This window comes from Balaenoptera ricei, chromosome 20, assembly GCF_028023285.1.
Source record: "Balaenoptera ricei isolate mBalRic1 chromosome 20, mBalRic1.hap2, whole genome shotgun sequence".
Classification (NCBI taxonomy): Eukaryota; Metazoa; Chordata; class Mammalia; order Artiodactyla; family Balaenopteridae; genus Balaenoptera; species Balaenoptera ricei.
This window is the reverse complement of record NC_082658.1, coordinates 22495673-22508413: the sequence shown is the minus strand read 5'-3', so window position 1 is coordinate 22508413 and position 12741 is coordinate 22495673. Positions and strand designations below refer to the sequence as shown.

Here is a 12741-nt window from a genome sequence, read left to right as displayed (position 1 = left end):
ATAATGTTTTTTTTTAAGCTCTGTTTCTTTTGTTAAATTTAATTCTAAGAATTCTCATTTTTTATGCTACTGTGATTTTTTTATATTGATCTTGTATCCTACAACTTTGCTAAACTCATTTAGCAGCTCTAGTAGTTATTTTTGTGAATCCTTTAGGGTTTGTTACATATAATACCATATCATCTGTGAAAAAAGATAGTTTTACTTCTTCTTTTTTCCATCTGCTTTCCCATCTGGATGCCTTTTTTTTTTAAACATGTCTAATCGCCCTGCTTAGAACTTCCAATATAATGTTGAGTAGAAATGACAAGAGCAGATAGCTCTGTCTTAGAGGGGAAGAGACATCTTTGTTCTGATTTTAATGGGCAAGCTTTCAGTCTTTAAGTATGATGTTAGCTGGGGGGTTTTCATAGATGCCCTTATCAGATTGAGGAAGTTCCCTTCTATTTGTAGTTTGGTGAGTGTTTTTCTCATGAAAGGGTGTTACATTTTGTCAAATGCTGTTTTTGCATCTATGAAAAAAATAACATGAGGTTCCCCCCACCCCCATTAATGTGGTATACTATATAGATTTCATTTTTATGTGTTGAACCAATTTTGCATTCCTGGGATAGATCCTACTTGGTCATGGTCATGGTGTATAATCTTTTTAATATGCTGCTGGATTTGGTTTGCTAGCAATTTGTTCAGGATTTTTGCATCTGTATTTATAAGAGATGTTAGTCTGTAGTTTTCTTCTGATGTCTTTGTATCAGGGTAATACTGGTCTCATGGAATGAATTAGAAAGTGTTATCACCTCTTTTATTTTCTCTTCCTTTTTAAGATGGTTTTACCATGTGTTTCATATCCCTAAATGTGTATTGTTTAATTTAACTGTTTTTGACTTTTATATAAATGGATTCATATATTTCCTGGTATACACGTATGAGAGTTTATCCAGGGTATGGCTTTTATTTGTTATTATTTGATTGCTTTAAAGCAGTTAAACCTGTGTGTTTTTCCTAAACACTGCTTCACCTGTAGCCTGTGTATATTGATATATAATGTTGTCATTATCATTTTTCCCCTAGATATTCTAGTTTCAGATTTGTAGAAAGGCCTTTTTAAAAATGTTAATTCCCAGTTTCATTGTACTGTGTTCATATATGTTGCTTTTGTTATTTCTTCTTTGGGGGATTTATTATGGTTTCCTCTGTAGCCTAGTAGGGTCTTTTGGGGTGAGTGTTCTATGAGTACTTTTAAAAAAGATGTATGCCCTATTTTCAGGCACATAACCGTGTTAAAATATCCTTAAGGTGTTCTGTATCCTTGTTTATTTTTTATCTCTTTGACCTGTCATGAAATGAGATGATTTGAGTCTCCTTACTTTAGTATGTTCATGTGTTTCCCTTGAATCTCCTCTAGTTTCTGCTTTATGGATGTTGCTGCTAGATTATGATAGTTAGATGTTAAGATTTTTAGATACCATGAGTTGCCCTCATTGACATTATAAGTACCTTTATCTTGTTTAAAGCTTTTAATGTAAATTCTACCTTGATTGAAAGTAAAAACCCTGACTCTTGCTTTCATTTTTTGTATATGTGTTGCTCAGTATGTCTCCATCCTTTTGAGTCTTTCTGAATCACCCTGTTTTGAATGTGCCCCTTATGATCATCATGGAGTTGGGTTTTGCTTTGTGTTACAGTATGAAAAACTTTTTTGAGTTAATTTTTTATATTTTATGTGACAGATATGTTTAGTTCATATTTATCTTTTTAAGTCACTGAGTCTGTGCTCTGTTTTTCTTCTATGAGTGTAAGGTAAATAAAGCTATAGATAGATGGATAGATATAGATAGGTGGATATAGGTTGGATTATATTTTTGTTGTAATTACCTTTATAACTTAATAAAATTACCTTTCGTTCTTTATTTCTTTTAGAGAGTATCCATCATTTTCATACTGTAAGCAGGGGAAAGTTTCCTTGTTTCCTCTTTTTCCTCCCTTTCATTTTGTCTACCACCTAATATCAGTAAACTTAGTGTGTATGTAGCATACAATTAAATATGGTTGTATAATACTTACATTACTTAATTTTCAGTTTTAAATGGAGTTCTTTTTTTACGTCTATTATAGTTGTAACGAAAGGCAAATTCTAATTCCCATTTACTTATCTCTACCCCCCTCCCCATGTTATATTAGTTATACCATTTCTTTCTTGTGAGGGCATATAACATGTACATTGTAATCTGACACCCTAGTAGCCCCACTCCTTTTAACCTCAATTCTACATGTAAATATATTCAAAGCAGCCTTCCAGTACTTCTGTTGGGTTTTTCCTCATCACTTCTGCTGTTTATTTCCTAGTAACTTCTTTAAAGGGGGTTGTACAAACAATATTTCCTGAATTATTTTTTTATATAAAAAATATATATATAATATATGAGATTATATTTTATATTATATATTTATAATATAAGCATTATATAATCTCATATGTTATATGAACCTATAAAAATAATTCAATCACATATATAAATATATGTACATTATAAAATCCTTGGTTAATACTTTCTTTCCCTAGATATCTTGTAGTGTTGTACCACTGGCTTCTGGAATTGAATATAATCCTGAAGAAATTGAAGGCTGAGCTGATTTCTCCCTTTGATGGTTTTACCTAGCTGCTCAGAGGAGTTTTTCTTTACCTTTAAGATTCAATAACTTTACTACAGTGTTGATTATGACCACTGTTTTGGGACTGTTTTCATTGGCACAAAATGTGCCCCTTCAACATGTAGATCAAGGCATGTGGTGGGGGTTTTTTGTTTTGGTTTTGGTTTTTTGGCCTGTATATTTGAAGGGATTTGGATATTTGTGTATTTGAAGGGATGTCTCCCATTGCTCCAATCCAAGTTCTTCCCTCTGCTTTTTCTAGATCTCAGAAATTCTTGATGAGTGCAAGAGATGTAGGTGTATCACTTCAAGTGAGCCATTTATCATACTTGAAGTATGTTTTTGCTGTCATTTTCTGAAATCTGCTACTGCTGGCCTTTTTTCACTGCTCACTTGGCCTTGAATGGCTTCTGCTTCATTTCTCCTCACATAACTTCTCTTATGCCTTTTTCTCTTATGCATTTTTTCATTCTCCAGATCATATCACCATTTTGCTTTTGTGTAGTATTCCAGAGAAAAAGAAAGTTTTTTTCCTGTGTTGCCACATTCATACCAGAAATCCTGGTATTGTTGTTTTCTGTTAGTTGCTGATGTACAGAAACATGATCTGTTTGTTTGTTTTTTATGTATCCAGCAACCTTCCATTACTAGTGTTTGGTAAGAGTTTATTATCTGAAGAGTTTGTTGGATTTTGTACATACTGTCTGCAAATAGTGACATTTCAGCGTCCTCCTTTCCAGTTTTTACACCTTTCTTGCCTCCCTCCTTCCCTTCCTTCCTTTTCCTTGCTTCCACCCTCTACCTCCCCTTTCCCCTCCCCTCCCATTTCACTTCAGTGTTACCATTTCAGCTACATCTTAGGAGTTGAGGTGTGTCATTTTTATCTCTCAGTTTGAAATATTTTCTACTTGATTATGATTTCTTCTTTACTAAGTTATTTAAAAGTGTTTCTTAATTTCCAAATATGTGACTGTTTTTTCCCCTGATTATTGTATTACTGACTTCTAATTTAATTGTAATACAGAGAATAATACCAGTTGTTTGAAATGTGTTAAAGTGGTCAGTTTTCTTAAATGCTCTGTGTTTACTTGAAAAGAATATATATCCTCTGCAGTTGTTGGCTGCAGTTTTACACATGTCCTATTTGTTTGAGACTGTTAATTATATTCCTGAATCAGTTATACTCTTACTAAATTTTTTTGCTTGCTTGAACTATCAGTTACTGAGAGAGGAATGTTAATCTCCCACTGATGGTGGATTTTTCCATTTCTTCTTATAGCTTTGGCATTTTTGCTTATGTATTTTGAAGCTGCATACAACTTTATAATTGTTAATAGATTGAGCCTATTATTATAAAGTGATATTTTTGCCTTAAAGTTTCTTTTGTCTGATACCAATTTTGATAGCTTTATTTTGGTTAGTGTATTTTCTGATGTTTTTTTCTACCCTTTTTCTTTTAGCTTTTATAATCAACATTTAGTTGGGGTATTTGTAGGTGTTTTATCTAGTCTTCCAATATCTTTCCCCCCCCCGCCCCAGTCTCTCTTAATTGGAGTATTTAATCTAAATATAGGTAATGTCATTTCCAGTATATTTGGATTTAAATCTGCCATCTCATTTTGTCCTTTCTTTTTTTTCCACCTCCCTTTTCCCCACTTCTTTTCCTCTTTATTTCTGCATTCTTTTCTTGGTCTCAGCAAGAAATATTGGACTGGGAGATGTCTAGTATATTGATGAAGTCACGGAAATGGATTAAATCACCCAGGGAGAAAGGAAAAACACAGTATCAGTGATGAAGAATTCTTTCCATGAGCTTATCAGCAGACTAGACACAGCAGAAGATAGAATCAGTAAATCTGAAGACAAGTCAATATAAATTATCCAAACTGAAATTGAAAGAAAAAGTAAAATAACAGAACAGACTATCCAAGATCAATGGGGTAATATCCAGACAGTTTAATACAATATTACTAAAGTCCCAATAGGAGAGAGAAATGGGATAGATTCCAAGAGATGATGGCTAAGAAGTTTTTTCTTTTCTTTTTTTAGTGGGACATAAAATAATGACATTTTAAGAGTAAATGAGATATATGGTAAAGTGGTCTCAGGCCCTTGGGAAGAAGAAAATTCAAACTTCTTTAGAACAACTTAGGCTTCAAAAAACTCCTAGATAGGGATTTCCCTGGTGGTCCAGTGGTTAAGAGTCGGCGCTTTCACTGCTGTGGCCTGGGTTCACACCCTGGTTGGGGAACTAAGCCGCGCAGCCAAAAAAAAAGAACTCCTAGATAAAGCTCCCCAAAACAGAAGATCATAGTCATATCATCATATCACAAATCCAAATGAGAAACTAGACACTATGGGCTAGAGTTAATGGAGAAAAAAAAAGAGCAGAGTCAGGCCCCTTAAGACTTAAGATATTGGAATTGTCAGCTCAGATTACAGTGTGTAAAACAAGCATATTTAATATGTTTAAGAATAAAAAGGGATTGAGATCATGAGTAAAGGGCAAGAGACCATATAAAAACTCAATGGGAGGATTTAATAGCATTTTGCACAAAGTTGAATATTAAATTGTAACACATCTGAAGAAGTATCAGGATGCAGGAAAAAATGGAGAGAGGGAGGGCAAGAAAGAAAGAGAAATGGTGGAAAATACATGAAGAGATGAAGAGTTAGATGATAAAGAATGAGAAGCTCTAATGTGTCTAGACAGAGTTCCAGAACAAAAGAAAGAAAAAGAATAGGGCAGAGGCAGCATTCAAAGAGGACATCCCAGAATTTGATGAAAGACACAACTCACAGATTCAGGAAGCCTAATGAATCTCAAGCAAGATAAAAAAGAAGTCTACATGTAGACACATCCTGGTAGAACTGAACAATACCGTAGAAAAATACACAATCTTTGAAGAACTGTTGTAGTAACACGGAAGTCAGAATACAGTGTCAATTCTCTTATAATCTAATGGAATGTTGAATGTGCTCAGAGCAAACAACCATCAACCTAGAATTGTCCACCCAGCAAAAATATCTTTAAGAGTAGAGATTAAAAATAGATAAATTTTTGGATAAAAAAATCAATTTGCCACCAGAAGACTCTTCTAAAAGAAATTTCAAAGAAAGTACTTAAGAAAGAAGGAATGTGATTCCCTTTGAAAGGCTTGAGATGCAATAAGGAATCTCTTATAATCAATATTTAATTGGATTGTATGTGGTTTTTTTGTTTTTTGTTTTTTGTTTTTTTAATATCCAGTCTTCTGATCTCTTTTTCGGAAGAGTAAATCCTCCAAATCTATATAAACATTATAAAAAACCAATGTTGTATGGAATTAAAAATAAAAACCAAAATAGAATTAAAACATGCTTCTGCAGCCACCATTGCTAGAAGATGGATTCCACTTGGCACCTACTGCTTTTTTTTTTTTTTTTTTAATTATTTATTTATTTGGCTGAGCCGGGTCTTAGCTGCAGCACGCGGGGTCTTCTCTGCTGCGTGCGGGATCTTTAGTTGAGGCATGCCAACTCTTAGTCGCGGCATGTGAGATCTAGTTCCCTGACCAGGGATCGAACCCCAGGCCCCCTGCATTGGGAGCACAGAGTCTTAGCCACTGGACCACCAGGGAGGTCCTGGCACCTGCTTCTTTATACTGCTCACTTTTGAATGAAAGTCTCATGCAGATGCATTTCACAGGAAAAGAGGGTAGACCATATGTCTGCACCCTAGTTTTAAGGGAAGTTGGGAAAGTGACCTTTCTGACTTCTGTCTGGGAAACTAGCACTGATAAGGAAGAATATCCACAAGTTGCTTAATAGCCAGACAACATGAAATTGCCCAGGATTCTGAGAGAAAACTATTGAGAAGGATCGAATAGGGAAAAAAATCATAATGTGCTATATATTCACTTTTCAATTTTAACTAATGTATCCAAATGAGTTCAATACTGGCATTCCACAAAATACATCATCCTTCTCTTGCATACTGATTAAATAGCTTATGTGAGAAATAGTGGAGAGATGTTAGATGATGGAGATGCTTTGAAAGTGTATCCAAAAGATACTAAACTGAATAAAAGAAAGGCTGATTGTAGAGCCTTTGAAATGAGATTTATCTTTAGGTCTGTTAACTAGAAGGAGCTACTCATCTACCCTGCTGTAGAAGGCTAGCAAGCAATCATTTATCATTCCTTTCCCCTTCTCATTCTTCCGTGCTGCTTTATAGCAAATGAATATACTCAACTTGCTTTGAGATGTCTTTTGATGTCTAGTTTTTAAGTGGAATTGCTGAGGCAAATTGGAGCACCTCTTTGGGTCAGTCCCACAGTTTAGAGCCAAAACCTTATTAAGACTAATGGATAACCAACATATCTGTGTTGGCTTTTCAAAATTAGCAGTGCAGCTTATTTGGAGAATAATCTTGTAATGTTTAACCCCATAGCTGGCCACAGTCTCAAGTAATGCTTTTTGCTATAAAGTCTAAAAAGTTGAACGTTAATAGTTACTCCAGCTTCTTTTGGTTAGTAACTTGCCTGGCATAGCTTTTTCTGTCCTTTAACTTTCAACTTTCTAAGTCCTCATGTTTTAGGGATATCTCTTATAATCAGCATGTAGTTGGATTTGTTTTTCTGACAGTTTTTTATTTTAGTACATTTACATTTCTTGTGATTACTTATAAATCTGTTTCTTACATCTTTTTACTTTCTATTTTCCTGATTTTTATGTTCTTTGTTGTCTGTCTTACCTTTATAAAATTGAAGTTTTCTTAATCTTTCCCCCTTTACTACTACTATTCTTATAACAACCCTTGGAATTCTAATACAAATTATGCTTAATTTAACAAAGTCTAAAGTTAACTCCATCTCAATCAGTAGAAGGACTCTAGAACGCTTTAATTTCAAACACCCTCTCCTATTATATATGGCTGTGTCTGCTAGCATTTTTTTTTTTAACCCTTTTCCATCCTGCAAGCTAGGTGTTGTTGTTACTGTTGTGATTATTAATCTATATATTTATTAATTTCATTTCTTACCATTTACCTTTAGTTTTTCAGACCTTTTGTCTGGCATCATTTTCCTTCCTTAAAACAGTGACTTTCAAGTCCTCAGTAAGAAATATTTTTAATATTACAACCACACAAACACAACTGAAACAAAAGTTTTACAAGACAGTATTTACCTTTATTATGTGAAATATCCTCTGTATTTTTCTATTCTTTTTTTTTTTTTTTCCTTTTTTTCTGCGTGTTACAATCTACGGAATCAATGTCGTGACCCACTAGTGGGTCACAATCTATGATTTCAGAAATACTGCTTTAGGAAGTTCCTTTTTAATGAATCTGTAGGTGGTAAATTCTCTTTATCTGGAAGTGCCTTTATTTCATCATTTCTGAAAAATATTTTCATTTGGTAAACAAATGAAAATGTTTTCTCTCACACACCAAAGCATACTATCTTCCATCTTTTGATGTTGCTTTTGAATCTTCTGTCAATCTGATTGTGGGTGATCCTTAATTTTTTTCTGGGTAGTATTATGATTTCATTGTCTTTGGTCCCATAGTTATGGGACTCAGTTTCACTAGAGTGTTTCTAGGTGCTTATTTTTATTAGCCTGTGTGATATACCTGTGCTTCCTGTACCTGCGGAGTCATGTCTTTCATCAGTTCTGAAAAATTCTCAGCCATTATATCAATAGAAATATAACTCACCTACCATAAAACTCACCCTTTTAAAGTGTACAGTTCAGTGGTTTTTAGTACATTCCACAGGGTCATGCAACCATTGTTACAATCTAATTCCAGAACGTTTTCACCACCCTGCTACATTTTTTTGAGCTGTTATCTTGACTGTCTTTTAACCCATCCTGTAGATAGTTGGTGAATTTTTTTGTTTATTTTTTACAATTAGGTTTTTCAATTGTAAAAATCTCATTTGGTTCTTTCTGCAATCTGCCTATTTTTTTGGTTTTGATTTTTTAGAGTGTTTTATGTTTGCTAATTTTTGTAATTCCATTTTATATTTTAAACATTTTATAGTTACTTTATATTCTGTAACAGACTATTCCAAAATCTGAGTTCTTGGGGACTAAATCTATTGCTTATTTTTTGTGACTCTTGCTTGTGATAGATTGATTTCCTTTTGTGTGTGTAGTAACCTTTGATTGTAACTCATATTTTATTGATCCTAATCTAGGAAAAAATTTGGGAGCAAAATTGAGGATGCTTTCTGAGAATATATTTTACTCCCACTGCCAAGACCCAGAGATCCTGGGATTTCCAGCCTACTTCCAGGTTCTTTTCCTTATTAGTGAGGCTTCTCAAGTTTAGTTCCCCGACCTTGCTCAAACCTCAAGCTCCAGTGTCACCCACATGTCCTAAGGAGAGCCCTCGCCCATCACAGCTCTGATTTCAGTTTCAGGTCATAGCTGATTTTTAAATTTTGTTTTGTTTTTTCTTCTCTGATTGCCCTTCTCGGGGATTTACTTTTCTCTCTGTGGTTCCTGCAGTGCAGTGAAAATTGTGTTTTATGTATCTGGTTGGTTGAGGGGTTTTTAGCCAGGGATAGGAGTAGGGAATGCCACAGTATCTAGTCCACCACACTGCCAAAAGAGAAAGTAAAATTAAACTCTGAACTTTGTTTGAAGACAACCGTTAGTATAACCACATGCTAATTACCCCACCATATTGCTACTTCTGCTCTATCTGACTTTAACTGGTACCATTAAATGTTATGAAAAGCCCTTTTTCCCTCTTCAGGGAAGACTACTTTTTTATAACATTCACTTAAAACTCTACCAAGTCATTTTTTGTTTTATTTTGTGGTTCTTACAGGATTATGTTGATAAAGAGAAGGCAATTGCCAAAGCGTTGGAAGACCTAAGAGCCAACTTTTACTGTGAACTCTGTGATAAGCAATATCAGAAACATCAGGAATTTGACAACCATATCAACTCCTATGATCATGCACACAAGCAGGTGAGGAACAGTTAATTTCTAACAAAGAAAAACATACTTTATTTGTTATAACTATTGAATTTTATGAGTGTACCCCAAAAAACTTGTTGACTATGGTTTCTTGTATCTGCCTGTCTTTATCTGAGGTCATCTGACTGACTTGACTTTTCTCCAGTGACAGAGTCCTGGCATTGACCTCATCCTTCCAAGATTGTATATAGAGTGAAGAATTGTGAGCTTCATAAATCGTGCATAAAATTTTTGGCTTTGAGTGGTTTCTAAATTTGTATTTTTCAACTAAGGATCACTGGGAGCTTTGTTTCCCTTTCTCCCCCTTTCTGAACTTGTTAAACTTTGAACAGTTATCTCAGACTGTGGTCATTTCATCTTCTGTATCTAAGAATTCATGCTGTATTGGTTATTTCCTATCAGTAAGTCATTTTGTTACTTGGTATACCTTGGAGGATAGATAATTTTTGAGAAGAAAAATAAAGTTAGATGCTATTTTAACTTCAACAGAAAATTCTGATGCTGCATGTTGAAGAGCTTGCTGAAAAATGAATTACACCTTCTTTATGGTCTTTTTCTTTTCTTTTCTTTTCTTTCTTTTCTTTCTTTCTTTCACTGATTTAGAAAAGAAACTTATTCCTAACTAGTACTGGCATAAAGAAGGCGGCAATAATTCCCTTGGGGGATTTTAGAAGGAGGAAATGAATCTTTACATCTATAGAACAATTCTAACTTATTAAAGAATTTTGAGCCATTTGATCTTAGGTGACTTTAGCAGAACTTGCTAAGTCTTTGGGAGTACAATGGTTGATTGTAGTTGTTAAATTTGTAAGATTTATGAGCATTGCTGGAATGCTCTCATAAGCTGGACCTGTTGAAGCAACTTTTTTTTAACCTTTGTTTCATCTTCCAACCAACCATAAGATTTTAGTGCACATAAAAGGCAAGCTTTGACTAAGTTTTCTTTTACTGGCACAGGAATAGTTTGTAAGCTGGTTGTGGTCTTATACTTTTTCCACATTTAACCACACCTAACCAGTTTAAGATCCTTCCACTGATAGAGTTATATTGAAGACAGCTTTTCAACTTTTTATACAACTTTGGACATTGTTTTAATCTATTGTCAGCTCTACTTGATTTGAGGAAGAGAAATCTAGAGAGCATATATATGGACAAGATATATTAGCAATTACCTTACTACTTCAAAGAATCATCTGTCAAGAAAGACAGATGCAACAGTGACTATTGCTTATCCAGTAACTTTTCCAGCTTTTTGGTGTGTGTGTAGTTCAAATTTGGGGTTTTGTTTTTGTTTGTTTTGGGGAATTAACAAAGATATTTAGCACCTAAATACATATCTACCATTTTAGGCTCTTGAGAATTTCTTCAGTTAAGAATTGTGTATGATAAATTAAAAGAATTGATATATTTATATGTACAACTAAATCACTTTGCTGTACACCTGAAACTAACACATTATAAATCAACTATACTCCAATATAAAATAAAAATTTTTTAAAAAATGAAAAGACTCCAGAGGAAACTTTAGGCACCAAAAAAGAACAATTAGAAAGGTTACATTCGTAGTTGAAAGAAGTTTCTTTCTTTCAGTTAGAAAAAAATGAACCAGGAAAAGTGTGATTCAAACTTGAATCATGTATAGACTTGCTTTTTAAGGGGAAAAAATTCTATCAGAGCAAAACAGATTTACAAATTAAATCTGAGCAAAAATACGGAACTAATAAAATTCGCATTGACAACATTAATGTGATGGATGATAATGTTTTAGTGATGTTGCTCTCAATTTGAGAGTAGTAGAAATTATTACAACTGATTCATTTGAATTTGACATGTTTATTCTCCCGTGCACCTTGTGTTGGCTCTGTTCTCTCATCACTTTTCTCTTTTACAGTGATTCTCCATCTGGGGAGATTTTGTCCCCCAGGGGTCACTTGGCAATGTCTGGAGACATTTTTGATTATCACAACTAGGGAGATGGTGCTACTGGCACCTAGTGGGTAGAGACTAAGTGTGCTGCTAAACATCCTGCAATTCACAGAAAAGCTTCTTGCAACAAAGAATTACCTGGCCCAAAATGTTGATCAGTAGTGCTGAGGTTGAGAAACTCTGTTCTCTTAAGACTACTGAAAAACTTTAAAATACATACGATATTGTGATATTGTTTGGCCTTTGTTTGGTACAAACCAGTCAATTTCATTTCAAGTCCCCAGTTATGTTGTAAACATTTCTACTGTTCTCATCTAAATGATCTCAAATATTTATTATTATTACTCTTTTTTAGATTATCATCAAAATGAAAATACAAAATTAAGGATTTCTTATATTGAACTACCTTATCCATTAATATAGAATATATCTGTGATCCCTGGTCTGGGAAGAAAGTCTTTAGCTGGTGTGATTAATGAATGCATGTAAGCTTATTTGTTCACCTTGATCAAAAGCCCATCTTAGGTGTTAAACAAAGAACAGATGTGGTGTAAGTTTGTTATTTTGTTTGGTTTTTGGTAGTGTTCTTTATTTGGTTAAAATGTAGGCTTGTCATCTTTCTTTATACTGTTCTCAATGCAAGTGGTAGAATCTTGAAACAGAATGCTATAAATATATAAACAAAAAAATGCACAGTACTGAATTTTTTATAGTTACTTTTCCCTGCCCTTAGAATTTCTAAGGAGACTTTAACTGACCTTGGTACAACATAGCTAAATAATCCCTAAGAGGAGGAGGTAGGTCCTATTTTTCATTCCTCTTTGACGGACATGAACTTAACCATACAAATGGACCTACCATTTTCCAAATTTATGCTCTAAAATCATAAAGACACCCTGTCTTGTCTTCCAGGAAGGCACACAGGATTATTATGAATCTGAGATAATAGGTAAGTACATTAAACCCTATATTAGTAAATCCCTAGTTTGCATCTTTCATCAAATTTTCACCATTAAAATTTTCCAGAGAAATAATCTATTATGTTAGTGGTAAACTTACTAGTGTAGGCAGGATCCTGAACATGCCCTTATCTTTATTAAGCACAAGTAATCTCTCAAAAAGGAGCTATGTGGTCACCCTCATTTGTGGTGATTTCTTATCCCCCTGCCCTTTGGTGCTATGTACATCTC

The 12741-nt window shown here is 34.1% G+C and overlaps 1 protein-coding gene across 6 annotated transcripts in view; it reads left to right on the top strand.

Moving 5' to 3' along the window:
- GPATCH8 (G-patch domain containing 8) overlaps window positions 1-12741 on the top strand; it is a 113413-nt gene that overhangs the window by 74902 nt on the left and 25770 nt on the right. For 5 of the 6 annotated variants that reach the window (XM_059906963.1, XM_059906959.1, XM_059906961.1 and 2 more), the window contains one exon: window positions 9473-9616. The exons of the other annotated variant lie outside the window; for it this stretch is intronic. In XM_059906963.1, the coding sequence (XP_059762946.1) occupies window positions 9473-9616 (144 nt within the window). The remainder of the gene's footprint in view (window positions 1-9472; window positions 9617-12741) is intronic. 6 annotated transcript variants of the gene reach the window in all.